The sequence below is a fragment of the Meleagris gallopavo genome, chromosome 1 (genome assembly GCF_905368555.1).
Source record: "Meleagris gallopavo chromosome 1, MGAL_WU_HG_1.1, whole genome shotgun sequence".
Classification (NCBI taxonomy): Eukaryota; Metazoa; Chordata; class Aves; order Galliformes; family Phasianidae; genus Meleagris; species Meleagris gallopavo.
Genome location: NC_139404.1, coordinates 14,561,371 through 14,585,928, shown reverse-complemented (window position 1 = coordinate 14,585,928; position 24,558 = coordinate 14,561,371). Strand labels below are relative to the sequence as shown.

Genomic DNA, 24,558 nt, shown 5'->3' with positions numbered 1-24,558 from the left:
CTATCTCCCTGGGCAACCTGTTCCAATATCTCACTACTATTTCTGAGCAGAAGTGTCTCCTAATATCCAACCTGAAATTCCCCTGGTGCAACTTGAGGTCATTCCCTCTCATCCTATTCTATTACCTGAGACCCCCCACCTTGCCAGTCTTCTTTCAGCTGTAGAGAGCAATAAGGTCTCCCCTGAGTCTCCTCTTCTCCTGAGTGCAGCATCCCAGTTCCCTCAGCCGCTCCCCATTGGACCTCTGGTCCAGACCCTTCAATTCTTTTGCCCTTCTCTGGACATGCTCCAGGACCTCAATGTCTTTCTTGTAGTGGAAGCATCTGCCACTGGTCTCCTGCTCCTAGCCTGGCATGAGACAGCTGCTCAGGGCATGCTTGGCACAGAAGAATTGCAAGGGTCTATTTGCCCTTGGGTTCTTTGCCTTCTTGCAGCATTTGAGCTTAATTTGTCCATCCATCTGCCTGTGGTCCCCTGCATGCTGTCTACCCCATCACGCAGGTGCGAGGCTGGCTACTACGGAGACCCCATCCTGGGCTCAGGTGACCACTGCCGCCCCTGTCCTTGCCCCGACGGCCCTGAGAGTGGACGCCAGTTTGCCAGTGGCTGTTACCAGGACCCAGTCACCCTGCAGGTCGTGTGTGTCTGTAGCACAGGATATATAGGTAGGCTGCCTGTGCCTTGAGCGCAGTCCAGTGAGCGTCTCCCCATCTAGCAGCCCTTATTGCCATTTATGGGGCTGTGCACTCTTGAGCTGTGATGGTAATTCATGTCGTGCTGCTTGTTCAAACAGGCAGTCGCTGTGATGAATGTGCGTCTGGCTTCTTTGGCAGCCCCGACGAGGTCGGTGGTGCCTGCCAGCCCTGCCAGTGCAACAACAACATTGACACCACCGATCCTGAGGCCTGCGACAAGAGGACAGGGATGTGTGTCAAGTGCCTGTACCACACAGAGGGTGAAAACTGCCATCTCTGTAGGCAGGGATACTATGGGAGTGCCCTGCAGCAGGACTGCAGAAGTGAGTGGGGAGATGTACCAAACAATGACAGAGCTCTTTATAATTGACCCGAGACCTTTAAGGGGGGAAGGGGGGGAAATGGAATTACCTCCCGCTGGGCTTGTGTGCAGCTGTGTGTTCAGAAAGGGGAGAAGGGGCAGTGGTTGCATGTGCTGAAAGGATAGGGCGGACAGAGGAGCGTTTCTTGCCCTCTTGTTACTGCTCTTTGTTTTCCTCTTATCTGCAGATCATCCTTGGTGGGGTGAGATTTGGCTTTTGTTTATACAAAGATTTCTGCAGATGTGACTGATTAGCAGGAGCCTGTCTCAGAAGCTCTTTCTGCTCCCCTGGTGGCCCAGCACAGCCCTGCCTGCTCCTCTTCATAGCAGGAGTGGGGTGGGGGCAATTTGCTGCTGCTCCCCATATAGCACAGCACACAGGTCCTGCTCTGCTGCATGTGTCATTGGTTGCTCTGAGCGGATCTGACTTGTATCAGGCTGATAGGAGCCAGGAAGACCTGGGCCTCCTTTGTAAAGGAGGAGACGAGAAGAGTAGGAAGGCTGGAGGCCTGCACAGGGTCACTGTGGCCTCCAGCCGCAACACATAAACTGGGGCAGTGGCTGTAGAAGTGGCCATCTTGGGACCCAAGGGGGGAACTGAGGGCTGCACACCGTGCTGCCATGCCACGCACCCAAGCTGCCACCTCTTCTTTTTGCAGAGTGTGTCTGCAACTACCTGGGCACTGTGCGAGAGGACTGCGAAGATGCGGAGAACTGTCGCTGTGAGGCGGCCACGGGGCAGTGCCACTGCCTGCCTGGCGTGGTGGGGCAGACCTGTGACCGCTGCGCACCCCACACCTGGAGGCTGGCCAGCGGCACCGGCTGCGAGCCCTGCGACTGCGACACTGCCCGCTCCCTTGGGCCGGCCTGCAATGAGGTGAGAAGTCTGCAGGGAGCTGTGAGGGGATGTGTTTGTCAGATGCTGGTCCTGGGCTATGCGGTGTTGGAGCCAAGGGTCGCCCCGCTTTCGTGGCAGCCAGGGGCTGTGGGATGAGGTATGAGGGAGATAGAGGATAAAGTTACCTTAGATAGTTGCACCATGTTGGCCATCACCACAGCCTGCTGCCCAGAACCACCGAGAGCTTGGTCAGAGGGCTGGGGCAGCTCTCCTGTGAGGAGTGTCTGAGAGAGCTGGGGTTGTTCAACCTGGAGAGAAGAAAGCTCCGGGGAGACATTATTGTGATCTTTCAATACTTAAAGAAGACCTGTGGGGGAGATGGAGAGAATCTTTTTGCCAGGGCAGCGGGCAAAGATTTTAAGCTAAAGGATGTAGAATTAGATTAGACATAAAGAAGAAATTCTTTACTTAGAGGGTGGTGAGGCCCTGGCACAGCTGCCCAGAGAAGCTGTGGGTGCCCCATCCCTGAAGGTGTTCAAGGCTGGGTGGGATGGAGCCCTGGAAAGCCTGGTCTAGGGGAGGTGTTCCTGCCTATGGCGAGTGAGCTGAACTCCGTGATCTTAAAGGTCCCTTCCCTGGCTCTGCTAGTGATGTCCATGTTTGCCACAGGTACTGGGTTGGGGAGGGTAAGAACCTTTGGGCTGTGGTGACCACGCTGAGGTGGCTGTATCCCTGTTTCTGGCAGTTCACAGGGCAGTGCCATTGCATGCCGGGCTTCGGAGGCCGGACCTGCCGGGAGTGCCAGGAGCACTTCTGGGGTGATCCAAGTGTGGAGTGCCAAGGTGAGTCCAGTACCCTGCAGTCTTCCCACCTCAGGAGAGAGGGAGGTTTGATGGGGTCCACCTCAATGCTTTGATGCCTTCCTGGGTCATGTGCCTTCCTGGAGATGTGGCAGGAGCCTGGGGTGGTATTTATGTGGCTTATTGTATGTCTTATTGGACTCTTCTGTAGAAACAGACCTCTTTGTTTAGAAAGGAATTATTCTCTGACTTTTACTTTGCAATGCTGGTAGGTAGACTAGCATGGTTAGAAAACCCTTGTTTGGGTTTGAGAATTGATCTGGAAACATGTTTCTTTGTGTTTTGATTTTACTTAGTAGAAGATTCCTGTCCCTATTTGCGCCATGTTAGGGAGACTGACTGACAAAGTAAGGTTTTTGACTTAGGAGATTTTCCTTTTATTTCAGGTTAAAACAGAAGAGAGAGTGGAGACCATATAGCTTGTTAGCCGTAGCTGCATATGCAAAAAGAGTGCAGTGAAGTCAGTTGTTTAGAAAACCGGATTCTCTCTGTCCTTTCATTATAAACAAGTCTGTTCATTAGCTGAAAAAGAAGCTTCAAACACTGTCCAGATCAGAACAAACTTGTATCTCTGATCTGTTCAAATAGGAGTCTTTGCCAGGAAGGTTTGCGATTAATTAAGGTGTTTTTTCCTGCAGGGAAGAATGTGTTTGCTGTGGTCTTAATAAATCCTTTACAATAGGGACACCTCAGCGCCCATTATCTGAGCAGATAGGAGGGTCACAGGTACCTGGTTAATGCTGCAGATGAAAGAGCTGGGGAGTTGTCCTGGTTCCTGAGTGCATATTAGGTTTCTCTGTTCAGAGGCTGCATGTGTTCTGGCTGTGCTGGCTGCCTCATGATGCTGCAGGGTAGTTGTTTCTCTTGGTATCAGCTGTCTCCATCAGAGTTTATTGATGGAGTCCATCTGCATACCTTATAGCATGATTTTGCTGTGTACCAACGTTTCTGACCTCTCATCAAGTTTTTGCTGCCTTTTGAGCATGTGGAAACCTGCTTTTAACCTTTCTGAAGTAGAAAAAGGATGTATTCCTTGGAACCTATTTTCTTCCACGAAAGCACTACACTTTCCTTCAAATCCATTACCCTTTTTGCTTCCAAGTGGTGGCCTCTGAGTGAGCAGAATAACTTCTTAGCCCTTGTTCAGCCCCAGCTGGTGGAACGCTGGCAGAAATGCAACTGCTGCGTGGGAAGGTTGCAGTTTTCTGAGATAAGTGGTTTGTAGGAGACCTGGACAACTGTGCTGTTAAAGGAATTACAGAGCAGTGCCCTTGGAAAATAATTTCAGTGAGGCCTGCAGCCAGAATGAAGATGGAACTGAGGTAGAAGGGGATTTGTGACAAAGATGAGCCCTTGCTCAGTGCAGGCAGCCAGAATGGCCCTGTTCTGTACAACATTTGGGAAGAAGACACTAATGTGGACTGAGAGCTGTCAGAGCTCTGAACCATGTGAGTACTAACAGGCTTCACTGCAGGCACCAAGCTGATGTGGAGTGTGAGCATCATCTCCACTGGCTTGGGCAAGTAGCCTCTGCCCAAGGATGGAAATCTCAAGGTATGTTGCTCGAGAGGTGGTAATGTATGACCTCTTCACAAGCTGGCGCCAGTAGATAGCAGATCCTGCTGAGAAATCAAGGCTGTTCTGCCCTGTGACACCCTCCTTTGTAAAGCAGGTGATGGTGAAAGGGGAGATGGGAGAGGCTGTAGGTAACATGCTGCTGCAGTCAGGCAAGACGTTTTTGCTTTTGGTCTGGGTACTTGAATTTGCAGCCTCTGCTCCCTGCAGTGGAGGGAAAGCATCTCCTGATGTCTCCCCTCTGTCTTGCCACTGATGGCAGTAGGGCCAGACCACTGGGTGCATGCCTCCATTTGGGCAGCACTGCAACCCCCCTTTATTAGGTTTGGTGCCACCACCCACAGGGAACACACACTGCAGAGAGCACCCTGGAGTCTGTAGGACTGCTTCTCTGCAAACTCCTTACTCCATACTTCAATAAAAAGCACAATGATTTTTCATTTAATTTAACATAACGCCTGAAAATGGCTTAAGAGAGGCGCAGAAGATGAGGAAAATGCCAGTAGGTCTCCCAGCCTTGTGCAGGTCCCTGTGAGGACTGCAGTGAGCAGGAGCTGGGCTGAGGGTTGGAGCCAGCCCATTTGCTCTGGCCGTTGCTTCAGCAGTGGGCTGTGTGCAGCTGTGCAAGTGTGCATGTGAGTGTGTGTGTGCATATAATTCTTGCTAAGGTAGTAAATAGTAGGATTACAAAGATTACAAATGAAACTCAAGTCTCCGGAGAATTCTGCTGGAATTTTTCCAAAGCCAGGCAAGCAGACTTCAGGACTGAGCATGCGGAGTTGTGCTCACTGGTAGAGGCTCCAGGTTCATGAGAAGCCTCTGAGATATGCTATGGCTGCCGATGCAGCTTGAGGACGGCACTTGCAGAGTATATATGTGAAGTTTGTGTGCTTCATATAATACAAAGAAATGACAATTGTAGTATCATTAGTGTTTTAATAAATTGAACAAACAGACCACAGTTAGGAAAGGGCAGTGTATGGGATTCAGAATTAAGTTATGCTGTTCTGTCCCATTAACATGAAGTATAGATGTATTGGTATTCTTCTGTGTTGGATTTGAGTATCAAGCTTTACTGCAAAAAAAAAAATAGAATCTACTTGAGCTAAGATGAAAAAGCGTGCTGTTTTTATTGGTACTCATTGCACACTTGGGCAGAAAGTTGTTTTTCTCAGTTTTAAGTTTTTGTTAAATACCTGGTGCTGAATTACCTGTTCATGGAAAGTTATCACATCGTGATTTAGGATTAGGCTCCACAGGCTTAATTTAACATCTGAGTCTTAAACTGGGAACCTGTTCCAGTGCCTCACTACCCTCGCTGCAAAAGACTTTTTCCTTATATCCAATCTAAATTATCTAAATGAACTCTCTTTAAGCTTGAAGCCACTTCTATCAACTCAGACCCTGCTAAAGAGTCTGTCCCCTTCTTTCCTGTAGTTCCCCTTTAGATACTGAAGGGCTGCTGTCGGGTCTCCCCACAGCCTTCTCTTCTCCAAGCTTAACAGCCCCAGCTCTCTCAGCCTGTTCCTGGAGGGGAGGTGTTCCATCCCTTGGATCATGTCTGTGGCCCTTCTCTGGATGTGCTCCAGCAGGTCCATGTCTCTCCTGTACTGAGGGGCAGGATCACCTCCCTCACCCTGCTGGCCATTCTACTTTTGATGCAGCCCAGGTTACAGTTGGCTTTCTGGGCTGTGAGGGCACACTGCTGGTTCAATCCAGCTGCCATCCACCAGTACCTTCAGGTCTTTTTTGACAGGGAGATGAGCAGGTGTTTTATCTCCTTTTCTCTAAAGGAAGTCAGAGAACGCTAAAGGAAATATGACTTTGCGTTTTTTCAATTTAAATTGACCTGTGGTCAAATACTGTAATTTATGTTGGTCGTTTGCAGCAAATTGCCATTTTGGCCCAGTCTGCTAGTGTGCTAAAATGCAGCACAAGTCTGTTAATTCTAAGCTGGGATCTTAACACTCATACTGAGAATCATAATGCTGAGGAGTTGACAATACGCTTGCAGCGTAACTAGAGTCAATAGGCAATGATTCACAAGAAATTTGCTAGCTCTGCAAAACTTTCAACTTTACAAATCGCTGAATGGTTTTTATCATAATGCTTCAGTACCACCAGGAAATGATGCCAGGAAATCACATTTGAACAAGCCCATTGTTTTTTTGCCATGGAGGAATTGCCATTTCATGCTCTCCATCCCTCACCTCAAGCAGTAAAGAAAATATGTCTGCAAAAATGATTCCTCATCAGTTTTGTGTAGGATCACTTATGACGTTTGCTTGTTCCTGTCATCCTGTACTAAGACATTAAACGCCTTGAATTCCCTTTGTCCAACCCTTTCATAATCTGTTAGATCATCCTGGCTCTAGCAGCAATATACTGATTCACTGCAGTTGAAATGAAAGTGAATTGCAAATACTTAAATCAGCGGGACAGGTAGCAGAGCTATTATTTGCTTTTTTGGGATTTCTTCCCTATGTTTCTACAAGGCCACGGTGGAACGTGTGAGTGCTAGTTTTGTCCTGGAGATCAGGAAAAAAATTACTTGAAATGCGTCCATGAAGATACTATGAAAATTACGGATCCTCTGTGTGTGCCTGTGTGTTCATGTGCGCACACACATTTGTGAGTAGATGCCATACAGTGTTTTGTAGTCAGAAATTGCTTATCAGCAAATCTGAGTGAAGAATTTGGCTAGAAAATTTTCCTGCTAAAAATTGCCTTTGTTTAAATTGGAGAATGCCACAGCAGAATGTATGACTGAGTTAAACACTCAATTAAAGAAAACAATACATCCAGTTCCAAAATGACATTTCAGAACAGAAAGCTATTGTTTGATTTAGAAAATGCTTCTTTGAAAACCCTCAAATCCTTGGCTAGTGATTTCAAAAGCTTCTTTTACTCCTCTCTATTTTCCATGGGAGGTACTTAAGTTTCCTGCTCTGCTTACCCGGGGACAGATTTGATCCGTGCCCAACACTGATCTTCAAAGCAAGCAGCCAGTCTGCATTAACTTGCAGACCTTCACCTCGACCCTCTTCCACCCCTGTCAGCAAAAGGAGAATAGTCAGCTGTTTGTCTTGGAGGCCGTTTCCAACCCAAATGGGTTAGGGCATCTTAATCTCTTGTAGTAAACTCTGCATCTGTGTGGTTTTATAGTACAAAATGAATTAGTTTTTCCAGTTTCTAGTTGCTGAAGTACTCTAGTCTAGTAGGTACAGGATTTAAAAGGAGCTTACAGGACTTAGTTTGCTTTTCCCTATTCCAAATGAATAACATTAAGTAAAGCCATGTAAAGCCATCCATCACTCGCAGCTGAATAATACCTAAAAGACACATGCATCCCTACCTGTGTGTTCCTCATTTTTCTAGGGAAAAACAAGATAACCAAGCATGTGCTAAAATTAGCTGTGGTAAAGCTACTCAAGTGCTATGTCAGAGTAATGAGAGTGCTAGTTAAGTCAAACTCTCCAGAGCCCAGCTGTACTCTGAAGGGTTTGGCTTAACCTGTTGGAGTACGTCAGAAGCAAAACTTCTGTAGCAGAGAGAATCCTTCTCAGGGAGCCATGTAGGAGACAGGCAACACGATGGCCATATCTGGACATTAATGAACAAGGCGATAGAGAAGCAAGAACTGCTGTGGCTACAGGTGATGGTAGGGTATTTTCACCAAAACATAGGCTGGACATGGCGTGCTGGATCATTCTGGCATGGCATTCACTTCATATCTAGGACTTGAGGGGTTTCCTGTTTTGTTTTGATTTCACCAGTGGTGATGGTGATCAGATGTCACACGAATCCTTTTGGTGGATCAGCATGTGGAATAGCCAGGGCCCAGGAGACAGGCTTGTTTAGCTTGGAGAGGAGAAGGCTCCGGGGAGGCCTCATTGTGGCCTTCCAGTATAAACAGGTGTATAAACAGGAGGGGGAATGGCTGTTTACATGGGTGGATAGTGATAGGACAAGGGGGAATGGTTTTAAACTGAGACAGGGGAGGTTTAGGTGTTAGATATTAGGAGGAAGTTTTTCACTCAGATGATGGTGACACACTGGAACATGTTGCCCAAGGAGGTTGTGGATGCCCCATCCCTGGAAGCATTCAAGGCCAGGCTGGATGTGGCTCTGGGCAGCCTGGTCTGGTGGTGTCACGGAGTTAACGAGATCAATCTACACCCGTGACAGGGGGGCGGTAGGCCCCTGCCCTCCCCTTCCCAGCCCACAAAATGGGAAGGAAGGGAGGAAAACAAAAAAACAGCGGCAACAATCTATGGAGGAAAACTTATTTTACTAATTATGATATCGGAATGCAAGATAACACAATATAATACAATCTGATTGAAATTGAGACTAATAAATCAAATAAAACAGGAGAGAGAGAGAGTTCCCGATACCGATTCAAACCTGAAAAGCTTGGAACGGCCAGGAAAGCACCCTCCAGCACCCACTGCCAGGCAGTAAGAGACCGCCCCACCCGGAAGGGTCAGATCCCATGACTTCTGTAACGTATAGGGATAGGTGCCTGGAACTGGAGCATTAACACTTTAACTCCCAGTATACTACATGATGTATTGATGCGGAATACCGAGAACCAAACCAAAACAAAAAAAAAATATAAAACCATGACATTCCACCCCTTATTCTACATCACTACATCATGCTTAATTTATATACATATATAAGCGAAAAAGATGATTAAAATGCATTACACACACGTCTATATACATATACATAGAATTATCGACTGCACTCCCCCAGCATCAAGTTTCCTTGTGGTACACATTGAACATCCCCGTTTTTTTGCATTACCCACCAAGTGGTCCCAGGTCCCTGGGCAAAAACAGTACCACGGAGTGGGTTGCCCTTTCCAGAAGCTGGAAGAACCCAAACTGCTTTTCCCAACATGTTCTTTACATGTACAACAGGGACTTTATCTCCGTCTACAGTAAGTAGGGAGCTGGATTGGGTAGGACCATCACGATTGATAGATCCTCTGGTATTGACTAACCAGGTGGCTTCTGCCAAATGCTTCTCCCAGTGTTTAAATGTACCGCCTCCCATTGCTTTCAGCATAGTTTTTAACAACCCATTGTATCGTTCAATTTTACCAGAGGCTGGTGCATGGTAGGGAATATGGTAAATCCACTCAATGCCATGATCTTTGGCCCAAGTATTTACAAGAGAATTTTTAAAATGAGTCCCATTATCTGACTCAATTCTTTCTGGGGTACCATGTCGCCACAGGACTTGTTTCTCAAGACCTAATATGGTATTCCGGGCGGTAGCATGGGGTACTGCATAGGTTTCAAGCCACCCAGTTGTTGCCTCCACCATAGTAAGCACATAACATTTACCACTGCGAGATCGTGGCAAGGTGATATAATCAACCTGCCATGCCTCTCCGTATTTGTACTTTAGCCATCGCCCTTCCCCCCAGTGTGGTTTCATCCTTTTGGCTTGTTTGATTATGGCACATGTTTCACAATCATGAATAACCTGTGCAATAGCGTCCATAGTTAAGTCCACCCCTCGGTCTCTAGCCCATTTATGTGTCGCATCTCTCCCTTGGTGACCCGAGGTCTCATGGGCCCATCGAGCTAAAAATAATTCACCCTTGTTCTGCCAGTCCAGGTCTATTTGGGCCACCTCAATTTTGGCAGCTTGGTCTACCTGATGGTTATTTTGCTGTTCTTCTGTAGCCCGCCTCTTGGGCACATGAGCATCTACATGGCGCACCTTTACAACCATATTCTTTGTTCGGGCGGCAATATCTTTCCACAATTCAGCAGCCCAAATAGGTTTACTCTTTCTTTGCCAGTTATTTTGCTCCCACTGCTGTAACCATCCCCATAGAGCATTTGCCACCATCCATGAGTCAGTGTAAAGATAAAGCATTGGCCACCTCTCCCGTTCAGCAACATCCAAGGCCAGCTGGACAGCCTTTACCTCTGCAAATTGGCTCGATTCTCCTTTTCCTTCAGTGGCCTCTGCAACTTGTCGTGTGGGGCTCCACACAGCGGCTTTCCATCTGCGATGCTTTCCCACAATACGACATGATCCATCTGTGAACAGAGCATATTTCTTTTCATTTTCTGGTAGTTCATTGTATGGTGGGGCCTCTTTTGCACGTGCTACTTCTTCTCCTGGTGATGTTCCAAACTTTTTGCCTTCAGGCCAGTCCATGATCACCTCTAGGATTCCTGGACGGTTGAGATTCCCCATCCGCGCTCGCTGCGTAATCAGCGCAATCCACTTACTCCAAGTGGCATCGGTAGCATGATGGGTGGAGGAACCCTTTCCCTTAAACATCCAGTTCAGCACTGGCAGCCGAGGTGCCAGAAGAAGCTGCGTTTCAGTACCGATTACTTCAGAGGCAGCCCGAACCCCCTCATACGCGGCTAAGATCTCCTTTTCAGTTGGAGTGTAGCCCTCTTCTGACCCCCTGTAAGCTCGACTCCAGAATCCCAGGGGTCGGCCTCGGGTCTCTCCTGAGGCTCTCTGCCACAAACTCCAAGTGGGACCTTTCTCTCCAGCAGCAGTGTAGAGGATGTTCTTTATACCCTGTCCCATTCGTACTGGCCCTAGGGCCACGGCACGGGCTATTTCCTGTTTAATCTGTTCAAAAGCCTGCTGCTGCTCCGGGCCCCATGTAAACTCATTCTTCATTCGCGTCACATGATAAAGGGGACTTACAATGAGGCTGTAGTTTGGAACATGCATTCTCCAAAAACCCACTACGCCCAGGAACGATTGTGTCTCTTTCTTATTTGTGGGTGGAGACATGGCACTGATTTTGTCAATCACATCTGTTGGGATGTGACGACGGCCATCTTGCCACTTTATACCTAGGAACTGAATCTCCTGAGCAGGTCCTTTCACTTTGCTCCGCTTAATAGCAAAACCAGCACACAGAAGAATTTGGATTATTCGCTCTCCTTTCGTGAAGACTTCTTCTGCTGTATCGCCCCACACAACGATATCATCAATGTACTGCAGGTGCTCAGGAGCACTGCCTTGTTCCAATACAGTTTGGATCAACCCATGGCAAATGGTTGGGCTGTGTTTCCACCCCTGGGGCAAACGGTTCCAAGTATACTGAACGCCCCTCCATGTGAAAGCAAACTGTGGCCTACATTCTTTAGCCAAAGGAATGGAAAAGAAGGCATTAGCAATGTCAATGGTGGCATACCATTTGGCTGCCTTTGACTCTAGTTCATATTGGAGCTCTAACATGTCCGGCACAGCAGCACTCAGTGGGGGTGTGACTTCATTCAGGCCACGGTAGTCCACCGTCAGTCTCCATTCTCCACTGGCTTTACGTACTGGCCATATGGGGCTGTTAAAAGGTGAGTGAGTTTTGCTGATCACTCCCTGATCCTCTAGTTGACGAATCAACTTATGAATGGGGAGCAAGGAATCCCTGTTGGTGCGGTACTGCCGTCTGTGCACCGTTTTTGTGGCAATCGGTACCTGTTGCTCTTTTACTTGCAGCAACCCCACAACAGACGGATCTTCTGATAGGCCAGGCAAAACAGACAGCTGCTTAATGTTGTCTGTGTCCACAGCAGCTATCCCAAAGGCCCACCGATACCCCTTAGGATCCTTGAAATGCCCCCTTCTGAGGTAATCGATACCTAGTATACATGGAGCCCCTGGGCCAGTTACAATAGGATGTTTTTGCCAGTCCTTACCAGTGAGGCTTATCTCAGCCTCCAACACAGTCAATTCTTGAGAGCCTCCAGTCACCCCGGAAATATGGATTGATTCTGTCCCTTCATGACTCGAGGGCATCAGAGTGCACTGTGCACCAGTATCCACCAGTGCCTTATATTTCAGTGGTTCTGACGTGCCAGGCCATCGAATCCACACAGTCCAATATACTCGATTATCCCTTTCCCCCCCCTGGCTGAAGGCAGGGCCTCTCTATTCATTACCTGTGATAAGTGGAGCAACTGCACTGGTGATTGATCTGCTTTGTAATTCTTTCACCCGTGCTCGTAGTACAGGAGTAGCTTGGTCGTGCCATTTTCTCATGTCTTCTCCATGGTCACGTAGGTAACGCCACAAGGCAATTCGCGATGTATTGTTCCTCACTGGAGCCGGAAAGCGTTTGCTTTTAATAGCTGAGATTTTTGATGGTGCCCATGAGTAGGGAGGTTCATCGTCGTTAGTTAGGATTCGCATTAGTTTGATCAGCTCCTTCAGTAGACTCTTTTGATTATCCTGATCTTCACTGGGCACTTCTGATACTGGCACAGGTTTGTCACGATTAATCAGTTGAGATATTTGCTCCTGCATTTCATTCAGTTGGTTCGTTACTTGTGAGATGGCAGCAATGGAAGCGTGAGTTGGGGGTAGCTGTTGTTCGTAGTTTTGGAGCGTAAGAATCAATTCAAAAACTAAGGGTATTCTCTCTTGTTCCCGGTATCTGTCATTAGCTGACAGTAGTGTACCGGCATATCTGTCTGGTGCTGTTGTTATGAGTCTCTGCCATATCTCAGGCGTCGTCCTCACTCTCTCAGGATCGCGTTCTTGTCGTGGGTGGTTAGGAACAAAGTTAGGGTCGAACAGCATTTCCACCACAGCCATTTCCCTCAAGTACTGGATACCCTTTTCAACTGTATCCCATCTTTTCATCACAGGCTTCAAGCCGTCTTTGAAGCGATACCTTTCTTTCACGGCTATTAGCACTCGTTCCCAAAGGGAGGCAGACTCATCCAAACATCGACCAATTCCTCGATCAATAGCTGGGTCTCTGGCAATGGCTCCTAGTTGGCGAGCTTCATTACCATCTAGAAACAAGCTATTGGCCCCGCGGTCCCAACAACGAACCAACCAGGAAACAATAGTTTCATTCGGGCCCCGTGTGAACTCCTTTCTTGAACCTTGGATTTCAGTCATCTTCAGGGGCCGACGAGTAGTAATAAGGATGTCCTCATCATCAGTCTCTGCTGCATGTCTCTTAGTTTTTTCTTTTGCTTTTCGCGATGGTGGTGGTTCTGAGGAGGGCCCCTCGCCTGGATCTTCCTCCTCCTCCGCCTCCGCTTCTTCTTTTTTCCGTTCTAGACGCGTAGACACTCGTTTCCATTTCTTGCCTTCCACAGGAGCAACTGATATTGTTACTGGTGTCTCTTGTAACTGATCAGATTTGACTTGGAGATTCTCCACTTTGGCCTGAACCTCAGCTCGGAAACTCTCTCTCTCCAGAATAGTATTATATAGGGCGCGGTAAGCACAAGCCAAACCCCAAATAAGTTGTACCTCCTTAGAGTTATGTAAGCCGCGCTGTCCCTGACTCAAATACTGACTTAGTTTCTCAGGATCCCACAGATGTTCAAGTGTGAAATCCCATGACACTGCGGGTCCCCTTGCTTTTAAGATCTTTCCTAAACCTCTCCATATTCCCTGCCAGTCAGCACTCTCTGGTTCTGGAGGAGACTCCTTCCCTTTGTAAAGGAATATAATCACAATCCAGGAAAACAATAGCGCGCCCATGAGTATTAATTCAGAATTCGAAAACCGTCTGACAAACCGATAAGGAAGCCTGGAGACTGGTCTGAACGTTGTGCTGTTTGTAAAATTAGCCATTCCATCTGGGATGTGAATGTCAAAATTCAGACCATACCACATTGCATACAGGTACCATGCAGGTGTCTCCGTCAATGCCCTTAAGTAGTTATATATGAACATAATTCCACAACAAGTAATTATGGCCTTGACAATTTGCCAATAGGTTGAGAGTAACATGACGGTTTGTAAGCCTTTACTCAACACCCCCACAATGAAAAGTGGGTTCATTGCTGGTGTCTATTAAAACAGGGGTTAATGAATTGAAACTGACAAGAAGAAGGAGGAAAAAGGGAAAAAAAAAAAAAAAAAAAAAAAGGTACTACCCAGACTGAGCAGTGCACAAAGTTTACAAATATCCCAGAACACTGGCAGCACGCCTAGTCTTTCAAGGTCAAGTTTTCCAGCACAGAAACCTAAACTACTGATAATGCTCCCTAACGAAGCTCTCTAAGAGCAGAGAGAGAGATTCGTTCTGAAAGCTAAGAAATAGAACTATGCCCGCATTCTCCACCAAAAATCTGTCACGGAGTTAACGAGATCAATCTACACCCGTGACAGGGGGGCGGTAGGCCCCTGCCCTCCCCTTCCCAGCCCACAAAATGGGAAGGAAGGGAGGAAAACAAAAAAACAGCGGCAACAATCTATGGAGGAAAACTTATTTTACTAATTATGATATCGGAATGCAAGATAACACAATATAATACAATCTGATTGAAATTGAGACTAATAAATCAAATAAAACAGGAGAGAGAGAGAGTTCCCGATACCGATTCAAACCTGAAAAGCTTGGAACGGCCAGGAAAGCACCCTCCAGCACCCACTGCCAGGCAGTAAGAGACCGCCCCACCCGGAAGGGTCAGATCCCATGACTTCTGTAACGTATAGGGATAGGTGCCTGGAACTGGAGCATTAACACTTTAACTCCCAGTATACTACATGATGTATTGATGCGGAATACCGAGAACCAAACCAAAACAAAAAAAAAATATAAAACCATGACAGCAACCCTGCACATAGCAGGGGGATTGAAACTCGATGATCATTGTGGTCCTTTTCAATCCAGGCCGTTCTGTGTTTCTATGCAAGTGGAGTTGGAGATGGTAGAGGTACTGTTCCATGGGGCCTTGGAGAGCAGAACAGCTCTCATGGATTTCTGACTGGCTAAATATCGTTAGTAATGCAGTGTCTAGAAATAGGGCTCTGATATCTGTAGAGGTGCCCAGAGTCTGGCTGATGAGGAACAGAGCTGGTTCCAGCAGTGACTGGACACTTCACTAAGGCCATCCAGACTCTGAAAGAGTTACTCGTGTGAGAATCTCAGAAATGTTGCAGTCGAGTGCCACAGTATTGAGCTGTCCATAGGCTGTAGGTGTAGACCATACCACAAATGTAGAAACACATCCAAAATGCACAAAGTGTCAAGAAAATAATGTACCAGAATCTCCCTATTCCAGTGGTGAGGGAGACCTTTTCTTGTTTCCCTTTACCTGACAGTTTTATTTTCAAAGCTGGTGTGATCCTGTGCATGGATATTGCATTGGGTAGATCGTAAAGAAGGGGAAGTCCAACACTTTTGAAAGCTATTTAGTACATGTCACAGTCATACAGCTGAACTCAGACAAAGCCAGCAGTGCCCACTTCTAACCTTGGTGCGGAATCCTAAATGGAGAAGTAACCCATAGTCGTCTTTCTGTTCACCTTGTACGGTTTTCTTTGAGTCCCACAAAGCTCAGTTTGGACATTTCATAGAATTCAGGAAATGTGATGATCTTCCAAGTGCTGTGCTGTATTTAGAACAAACGACTCTTTGCTATTTATCGTCTCCTCTCCCCACAGGCAGTTGTAGAGTTTGAGCTGTAGCTTTGTGAATGTGTTAGTGCTTAGTATCTCCCTCCTCACTCTCAGCATATTCTGGCTCCAGAGATTTTGTAATCCACATTGCCATGTAAACGTTACTAAAGCTGTATCAACCACCTTCCCTGAACATGCAGGTATTCAGAAGTAGAATTACCAACGTTAATTAATTAATTAATTAATTCCACTTTAAGCTTTTTAAATCCAGATGTAAATACAGTATCTGATTTTCCAGCAGCACGTATTTGGGTAACTTGATCAGATCCCTGAGAAAAGCCACATGCCATTTCGCCTCTTTCTGTGCAGTGGAATGTGGACAATTCATCATTCTAGCCAGAGCCTTATTAGCTGTCAGAAGGGTTAAGTGACCTCCTGCAAACAGGAACTCGCCAGTTTGCCTGCAGGGAACATATCCCATGGCAGGCTGACTGCTTAAGCACTTTCGATGTAAAGTAAAAACAATCTCTTGTGTCGGGGTATAATTCAAAGAACAAAGGACCATTTTTGCTCAATTGTGCAGGCAGCAGAAGTTATTTTTGTCTCTTGCCTATCATATTCACATTGTACAAGAAAGTCATTTTGCTGAGGACTGATTTGTTTGGCTGAGGCTCTTTGTGCAGTTCTTGAACTGAAGACCACCACTGTGTTTTGAGTTGGAGCAAACAATGCCCAATCTTGAAAACGGCTTTGTTTTGCCCTTGGGGCACGCACTTACCCCAAGTGCGTGCTTGGGGTGTGTGAATTTATTTATGGACCATTTTGAGCCAGGAACCTCCTTCAAGGATGCCTGGTAAATGGATGTTTAAGTGAAGGCTTTTATCAGGTATTGCAGTCCTGGAACATGTGCTTGACCTGCTTCAGCTTTACAAGTGTCATGATGGCAGGTAGATGACCTGCATATTTTCAGAGCCTCTTTTTATTCTTTGTGGCAGCCCTTTGCTGAGAGCTTTGCAGGCTGGTAGTTTCCTCTGCAATTAAGGAGGAGAGGGAAAGCAGCAGCTCTGCTGCATGGAAACTGCCTCTGCTCTGCGTGCAGAGCGTGCTTTCAGAAATAACCATGCATCAGAAAGTGAGCAGATTAACACCTCTTGGCACAGGTTAGTGCTGAAGAAGTGCATTTATTCTTCTAAAAGCTTGTTAGAAAGCGTGTTACCCAAATCTCATCACTTGAACTTATCACTCATCGTGTGAATTAATTTACAAAAAATCTGTTAATGGGCCTGATTCTACCTGGAGGGTGACGAGCAGTGTGCAGGAGGCTGGCAGCACCCATGCTGGAGCAGGCTCCTGTCCTCCCCTTGGGCAGGGCTGCCCACAACAACATACATCATTTTGCATCTCCCTGCTCTGTTTCTCACTGTCTGTTTTTTACCCATCTTTTGTGTGGGCAGAACATCAGTGCTATACAAGGCCCTCAATGCTGCATCTCAATCCCTACACATCCCACCCCCCAAATATTTCTAAGTATCTCGGAGTGCACCCGAAGCCAGGTCCCGGCCTTTGTGTTCTATGCTGTCAGCCCATGGATTGGTCTTGGTCTTCTCTGAAGTCACTTCAGCTTTTAGGACCCACAGTGTCTTGTGGAAGGGAGCTCTGCACTCCACTCACAGTTCACCACTGTAACCAGCTATCTGCTGGTGTTTTCTGTGGGAGGTGCAGGGGAGGGTGTTTGTTTCTCAATGTGTGTTGCATTCCTCAGTTACTCCCTGCGGCTGTGCTGGGAGAGACAGTGACCGGTTGTTCCTTGTTCACCTTTTCCATTTCGGTCATGTCTTTCTCTTAAACCTTCTGCTGGGTGCCTGCCTGGCATTTCTTTTCCCATCTGGGCAGCCTTGCTCCGCTTACCCTGATAGGAGTGAAACGGGATCTTTTGGTGGCTGTCAGACGGACCCCAGCACTGCAGGATGTGCCCACCCTCACCCTGTTGTTGGGCCGTTTCTGATATGTGCAGATGGGGTGCTCCCATCCTGTCCTGGGGCTTCTGCCCTCCCGTCACTGCCTTCAGCTCAGCCCCGGTTCCCCACACCCAAGCAGACACAGCCACAGTCAGCTGATAATAACCCACAGACCACCTCTGTCCTCATTTCACCATTCCATTCCATCTGCTTTTATGTTCCTCAGCTCTCACAGTGCCCTTTTCTCCTTCCAGCTTGCGACTGCAACCCCCGCGGCATCCAGACCCCGCAGTGCAACCGTGCCACAGGGCAGTGCATCTGCAACGAGGGGGTGGAAGGGCCGCGCTGCGACAAGTGCTCAAGGGGCTACTCGGGCTTCTTCCCTGACTGTGTGCCCTGCCACCAGTGCTTCGCCATCTGGGACGTCATTGTCGGTGAGCTGACCAACCGCACCCAGCAGTTCCTGGATAGGGCAAACGCCCTGAAAATCACGGGGGTCATCGGCCCCTACCAGCAGACGCTCAGCACCCTGGAGGAGAAGCTGGGTGAAATCAAAGCCATCATTGCTCAAAACCCAGCCGCTGAGCCACTGAAAAACATTGGGAATCTCTTTGAGGAAGCAGAGTGAGTACGGTTGCAGTTAGGTGGATAACTCTAGCCTGGGGAGGAGTGGGAATGCTGCCGGGCTGGGGCTGAGGGAGCAGGTGTAGGCTGCACACTGGGTTAGAGGGCACCCTGGCAGTGCACGGCATGGCCCTGTTGGAGCATCTCAGTGTGGTACCAAGCCCCCATCCCATGAGTAGAAACCTGGCCAGGAAGGCGGGAGCAGCACAGACTGCACGGGGCAGCTAATTACCGGCTGCTAATTAGCACTCAGCTGCTCACGCTTGCTTTGCGCTCTCCCCGGGGCAAAGGACAACCACTGCTATTGTGTGAGAGAATGAAGAGGGGAGAGATTAAATTCCTGGATTTCCGCCTGTAGCTGATGGGTTGGAAACTTCCTCGGGCTTCTTTCTGCACTCTGAGCTTGGGGTGGGGGGAGCAGCTGCTCGGTCACAGCACTTGTTTCCATGCTGTTCGCATGGGGTCAGAGCCTGTATTTTGTTTTAGAGCTGAGCATACTGAAAAAGGGTGTTTGTGCTTTCACAGATGGGGCAGTTGTGCAACTGCTAGAGCTTTGTTTGTGCATTGTCAGGGGACTGCACAAAGCAAGCGGGAGAGGATCAAAGCACAAATATCTCAATTAAGGATGGGCTTGTGCCCTGCAACCCCCTCTTCAGCTGGAGAGCCCCACAGGGCTGCTGCTGTTGCTGTGTTTGGGCTCTGTGTACTGAGGGAGCACCTGTGGAGCTGATTTTCTCTAACTGGTGTGTTAAAGCTCGTCTCTGGCTGTACAGAGAAGGAAGTATTGGATTTTGAAGGGCTGCTGGCAAACAGCAGCCTGCCGAGCTGTTGGGGGAGACGGAAACTGATCACAGAGATTAAATACTGCCCAGTTTGCTCAGCATGAGGAGTTGCTGGGTGTGGTGGGATCACCATGGATGGGAAGTTTCCTGTGCCCAGCTCTGTTCTGCAGCAGCTCTATCTTGTATTGTGCAGTTGTCTTTCCTTTTAGGGTTATCCCAGCAGCTGAAGCCTGCTCCTGAGTGCACTAAGGCCACGGAGGAGGTTCTCCTTAGCCCCAGAGAATGGATAATGGGAAGAGATCTTTACAGAGGAGCTAAAAGAATCCATTGTATTAAAACCAAATCATCTAACTATTTCCCCCCCCCCTTCTTCCTGAAATTCAGATCTGTCCCATGAGTTCATAGTAATCAAAACTGCATTTTAGCTGGGGGGAGGTAGGGGGAGCAAATTATGTATGGATCATAGTAGTCAACTCTGACCTATGCAGTTGCCATGGTACAAGAGCATATTACACCAGTCCTCTGGAATCTGCCTCCAGTTAATCTTACACAAAGCAGCTGTTTTCTGAGCAATTTGGTGCTTTGAGTTTATAAACGTGCTGCAGATTAAAAAGTAGTTTTGTGTGATAAGGGAAACAAAGCAGCATTCTAGGTAGGCATGTTGTTACAAATCACAGCTCTGCCGAGGGAGGCTGAGCCCTGCCGTGGGAGCAGCATGGCACAGCTCTAACCATTGCTGAGCTGAACTGAGCCTTACAGCTCTTCTTCTGCCCCCACTAAGTGCTACTCCTCTGTTCCACAGCAAGCTGACAGCTGACGTTACCGTTAAGATAGCGGACATAGATGCAAGCCTCTCAACCTTAGCAGAGAAGAGCAATAGCACCGATGCTGACCTGAGCGCGCTGGAGACAGATGCCAAAAGCCTGGATCGTGTCGTGAAGGAGCTGGCAGAACAGCTAGAGTTCATCAAGATCTCTGATGTTCGGGGTGAGTGTCACACAGAGGGGGAGAAAGCAGTGGGGTGGCTGAAGATCTAATTAGTGCATGGTTTAAAATCCCAGGTTAATCTTCTAACATGTAATGAAACTCAGTTCTTAGAGGGCAGCTTCTCACTCTGCATTAGTGGAGTTGCTGATGCAGCAGAGGTTCTGTTTTGCCCCCTCACCCCTTCCCTCTCTCCCTCTGTGCATCGCAATGCCGGCTCGAGTTCCTGGGGCACGAGAACTTCAGAGACTTCAAGACTTCAATTAAATACATTTTAGATGGGGGCACAATAGTTGGAAGCGAAGCAGATTCCAGGATACATCTGCATCTTTTGGTTGCTCTTCCCAGGCTGTTAAATTCTGTTTGAAAAACTCCCTGTCCCTTTGTGACAGGAGCACTCCACAAGAGCCCAGTTCTTCCCAGGAGAGCAAACCTTCGTGCCCACTGGGATGGCACCATGCCAGGCTTCTGTCACGGTCAGAGTTTGCTGAGAGAGGCAGGCCGCTGAATTCTGGGGAAGTTTTGAAAGCTGACCTAATTCCAACTTAAAGTATTTATTTTTTAATTTCCTGCTTTGCAGGAAGTCCGAGGTCGTTTCCAATGAATGTAGGGTTTCACAGAATGAGGCAAAAAGGTTGTAGGAACTGGGGAGTCCCTGGCTTGTGGCACTGTGTGGAGGAGAGCTGCTCGGAGGTGCAGAGTGTGGCTGCTCCTGCGGGGTCCCTCAACCCTCCCTGGACCTCTCCAGCAGTTATCCAAAATGGATGCTTCCATAAATCAGAGTCTTTCATCAGAAAGTTGTTTCCTGGGAGAGCTCTGACCAGTTTCCAAGCAGTGACTCCACTGCTACTACACCAGACATCTATGCAGCAACAAGAAGTAATGGCACATGCAAATCCTTAGAAAATAGAAGGTTGTCCTGTGAACCTAAAAGGTTAGGTCTCCATTCACCCTCAGGGCCTAAGTCAGTTCTTGTGTCAGAGAACGGCTTAACTTTAAAACCAACAAACCTGACACACTTTCAACCAAAAAAAATTTGAGTGTTCAAACAACAGGACAAATTTTGTCATCCTTACAGTAGCACGGAGTGCAGCTAAAGAGGCTGTTGTTTGCTTTGACTTGATGCTAACCCAGATATGCCATCCGCCAGCCTCCACGATTTAAATTACTCCATGTTACTTAACCGATTTCTGAGCGGCTCTGTCTGATTTCTGCAGGAGCCCTGGACAGCATCACCAAGTATTTCCAGATGTCCCTGGAGGCAGAGGAAAGGGTCAATGCTTCCACTGTCCACCCTGACAGCGCTGTGGAGCTGTCAGCGCAGACACGGCAGGAAGTGGAAGACTTAATCAATGAGAAGGAGGCCCAGTTCAAGGCTAAGCAAGAGGAGCAGTCGCGCCTCCTGGATGAACTTGCCGGCAAGCTGCAAAGCCTGGATCTTGCCGAAGCATCAGCAAAGGTATTTGGCTGAGAACTGCTGGGATAAAACCTACAGCAAAAAGTTGGACTTGTGAAGAAGCAACAGGCAGGAAGAAACTGCCTGTTGGCAGTGAGCAGTACAGTTTGTTCCTTAAAAAAACATATTTCATTGTTGATGGGGTATTTGTGGGCTCTAAGATAGCTATAGGTTTTCAGGCATCAGTCCTTTATGTTGTTCTCCCTCTTGCTTCTAGAAGCTCAGCCCTGACAGAGCACCTTTTCAACACATCCTAAGCCAAATCCCTTTGCTGTGGGCAGAGCTCTCATGTGCAGCAAAGTTTAGTGAGTCCATTGGACCAAGAGCCAACCTCTTAAATTTCAGTTAACATGCTTGCTTCTCCTGGGCTGCTTTGTTTTTGCAGCATTTCAGAGTACACGCCATGCCTGTGCAGTGCTCATGCTCACGCTGCCCTCCTTGGTATTGCCACACTCCCACCATTCTGCTTGAAACAAAGCAGAATTTACGGGGAGCTGGAGTCAAAAGGGCACAGTCCCTGTTGAAGCTGCCTGCTCATCTGTAAATACGATCAAGGGTGGTTTTCTCTGGGGTGAGGCAGGGTGTTCCTTCAGCTTCCCTTTGAAGGCAGCCGACTGCATTCAGAGAACAATCCCACTTGAAGTCCCACAGAAGGGAGAGCTCATTAACTCCTCTGGACAAGGCTGGGCCTGTGTTAGAGGATGAAGTCTTCACACAGTGAATTGTCCTGGTCCTTTACAATGACAACCACCCACCCCAGTCCTGTCTCCTTTTCCTTGGGGAGAGAAGAAAGAGGAATCTTTTTGTTTAGTTTCCCTGCCCCTACATTCCTGCCTAATGTGTTCTTGACCAAAAATCCTGGTTAGATGTTATCAAAGCAGTAAACATTGAGTTAGTTGCTTGGAGGTGTAATCATGGGATGCAGAAACAAAATCTTTTTGCTTTCTAGCTACTGTTGGGTTGCCTGCCAAACAGGTAAGAGGGAATCCATTACAGTTCACAGGAGCCAGCTGCAGCTAACTTGGCACAGTCCCTCGGTGTTCTCAGAGAGATTCTTGGCTGAAAGTGCATCAGTTAGTGACTATCCTTTGGCATAAGGAGTGGGGTGGAAAGGGAAAAGAGCCTCATAGGAGTAAAGGATTTTCCATCTGGCTAAAACAACTTCTGATGATTTCATTATCCAGTTGGCCACAATAGTGGATAAGCTCAGTAAAAATTGCCAATTAGAGTAGTTTTACTTTAAAAAACAACAACAAAGTTGGTCTCTTCTGATTTCATTATCACAAATTGGAAAGTGCTGTGACAGAACAAACATTTGACGGAAAGGAATGGGACAGCTTTTCAAGAGAGGTGAAGAAGTTTCCTGTTTGGTATTTTATTTATTTTCCTTTGCTCTCCCCTAGGTAGCAAAGGAAAAGAGCTTATCCTGTACAGAACACGTTCTTCTTTTTCAAAAAAGCTGCTTGGGCTAGCCAGTGTTTCCTCCAACAGTAGTAAGACTGGCTTCAAACAGAAGGAATACAGGCAGTAGTAGCTTCCAGCTCGTAAACCAGAGCCTGAAGGCAGCTTTCTGGTGAAGCTGACAGCAGACAATGAAGGCACAGCTGCCCTCAAGCTACTCCAGCAGCTGGGAGCTGGCTAGTTGAAATCAAGTTAAAGGCAGAGAGTTGTGGAAAGGATGTAGGAGGACTGACATCATGCTGATACGGACCTGATGCAGGAAGCGTCTGCTCTACGTCAGTATCGTTTGCTATCATAGAATATTCCAAGGTGGAAGGAACCCATAAAGATGGTCAAATGTATTTAGTTGTGCTGTGGTATTTAGGATGGCAACCCCTCACGCCTCAGCAATAAAAGCAAGGCTGTGACCGCTGCCCTTGTCTCATTCACAGATGTGTGGCACTCCAGTGGGAGCCTCTTGTGCCGAGTCAGAGTGTGGGGGGCTGCACTGCCGGACTGCTGCAGGGCAGAGGAAGTGTGGAGGACCTGGCTGTGATGGGCTGGTCACTGTCGCTCACAACGCGTGGCAGAAGGCCATGGACTTTGACAGAGACATCCTCAGTGCGTTGGCAGAAGTTGAGCAACTCTCCAGAATGGTAATACATAAATCAATTGTTGCAGTAAAAAAAGAAAACAGAAATCTTACAGTGGTAACCCAAGTTTAGACCCTAATTGACAAAGTATGTGCCTGGTTTACTTCACAGTCTTTCTTTGTAGTTGCGTAACATCATCAAACTTGTAAAAATACTCAGACTTCAGCTTGCTGAAGTAAAGTTTCATGCGTTACTTCAAACATTACCATGAATTGTTTAAACTAACACTGGTGGTGTGGATCACAGCCATCTCTTAAAAGCGTTCTGTGAGTTTTATGAGAAGAAGCATTTCTCATTACTGTTACCTCTGCCTCCAACTGAATTTTTGTTGTAAATCAGGCCTGAAAGCATACGCAAATATGCAGTCAGGCCCTCTACTTTCTTCTCTTCAGGTTTCTGAAGCAAAGCAGAGAGCTGATGAAGCCAAACAGAATGCACAAGAAGTTCTGCTCAAAACCAATGCTACAAAGGAACAAGTGGACAGAAGCAATGAAGATCTGAGAAATCTGATTAAGCAGATCAGAGACTTCCTCATGCGTAAAAACCTTAAACTCACATTACCTTATTTCTGCATCTGCAAAAACTCTTTTTCTTTCTTTGGCACCATTCTCCAAGGGGTAACACAATAGTCATCATCCTCCTCTGGCTCTTTTCAGCCAGATTTAGTGAGTATGATGAAATCTGGGAATGAGAAAATCAAGACAATAGGAAAGAAAGACCGATCTGTAGCCCGTTGTTTCATTCCTTTCAGCTGAGACCATTGTTCTTCTCTAACTTGCCAAGTGCGTTCCTAAGTTCTGGCCAGAACTGCACAGTGCTACTAAAGGGGAGGACAGTCACGGTTAGAAACTGTGATGTTTTCTCCACGTGAGATAACGGGTAAAGGTTAAATGAGGGCCCCTTTTCATTGTTGAGTGGCAGCATGGCAAACCCATTCCTCCTGTTTGCACAAGGCTGAGTAGACTGTT

The 24,558-nt window shown here is 47.5% G+C and overlaps 2 protein-coding genes across 2 annotated transcripts in view; one reads left to right on the top strand and one right to left on the bottom strand.

Annotated features, from left to right (window-relative positions):
* Window positions 1-24,558, top strand: part of LAMB1 (laminin subunit beta 1) — a 48,162-nt gene that overhangs the window by 19,239 nt on the left and 4,365 nt on the right. The window contains exons 20-28 of the mRNA XM_085217394.1: window positions 502-665; window positions 794-1,018; window positions 1,716-1,933; window positions 2,640-2,736; window positions 17,906-18,275; window positions 19,860-20,044; window positions 21,259-21,500; window positions 23,390-23,593; window positions 23,983-24,127. Of these exons, the coding sequence (XP_085073520.1) occupies window positions 502-665; window positions 794-1,018; window positions 1,716-1,933; window positions 2,640-2,736; window positions 17,906-18,275; window positions 19,860-20,044; window positions 21,259-21,500; window positions 23,390-23,593; window positions 23,983-24,127 (1,850 nt within the window). The remainder of the gene's footprint in view (window positions 1-501; window positions 666-793; window positions 1,019-1,715; window positions 1,934-2,639; window positions 2,737-17,905; window positions 18,276-19,859; window positions 20,045-21,258; window positions 21,501-23,389; window positions 23,594-23,982; window positions 24,128-24,558) is intronic.
* On the bottom strand, window positions 12,256-14,227 carry LOC146545208 (uncharacterized). The gene has a single exon (XM_085217406.1). The coding sequence runs from the start codon at window positions 14,128-14,130 to the stop codon at window positions 12,256-12,258; it is 1,875 nt and encodes a 624-aa protein (XP_085073532.1). The 5' UTR covers window positions 14,131-14,227.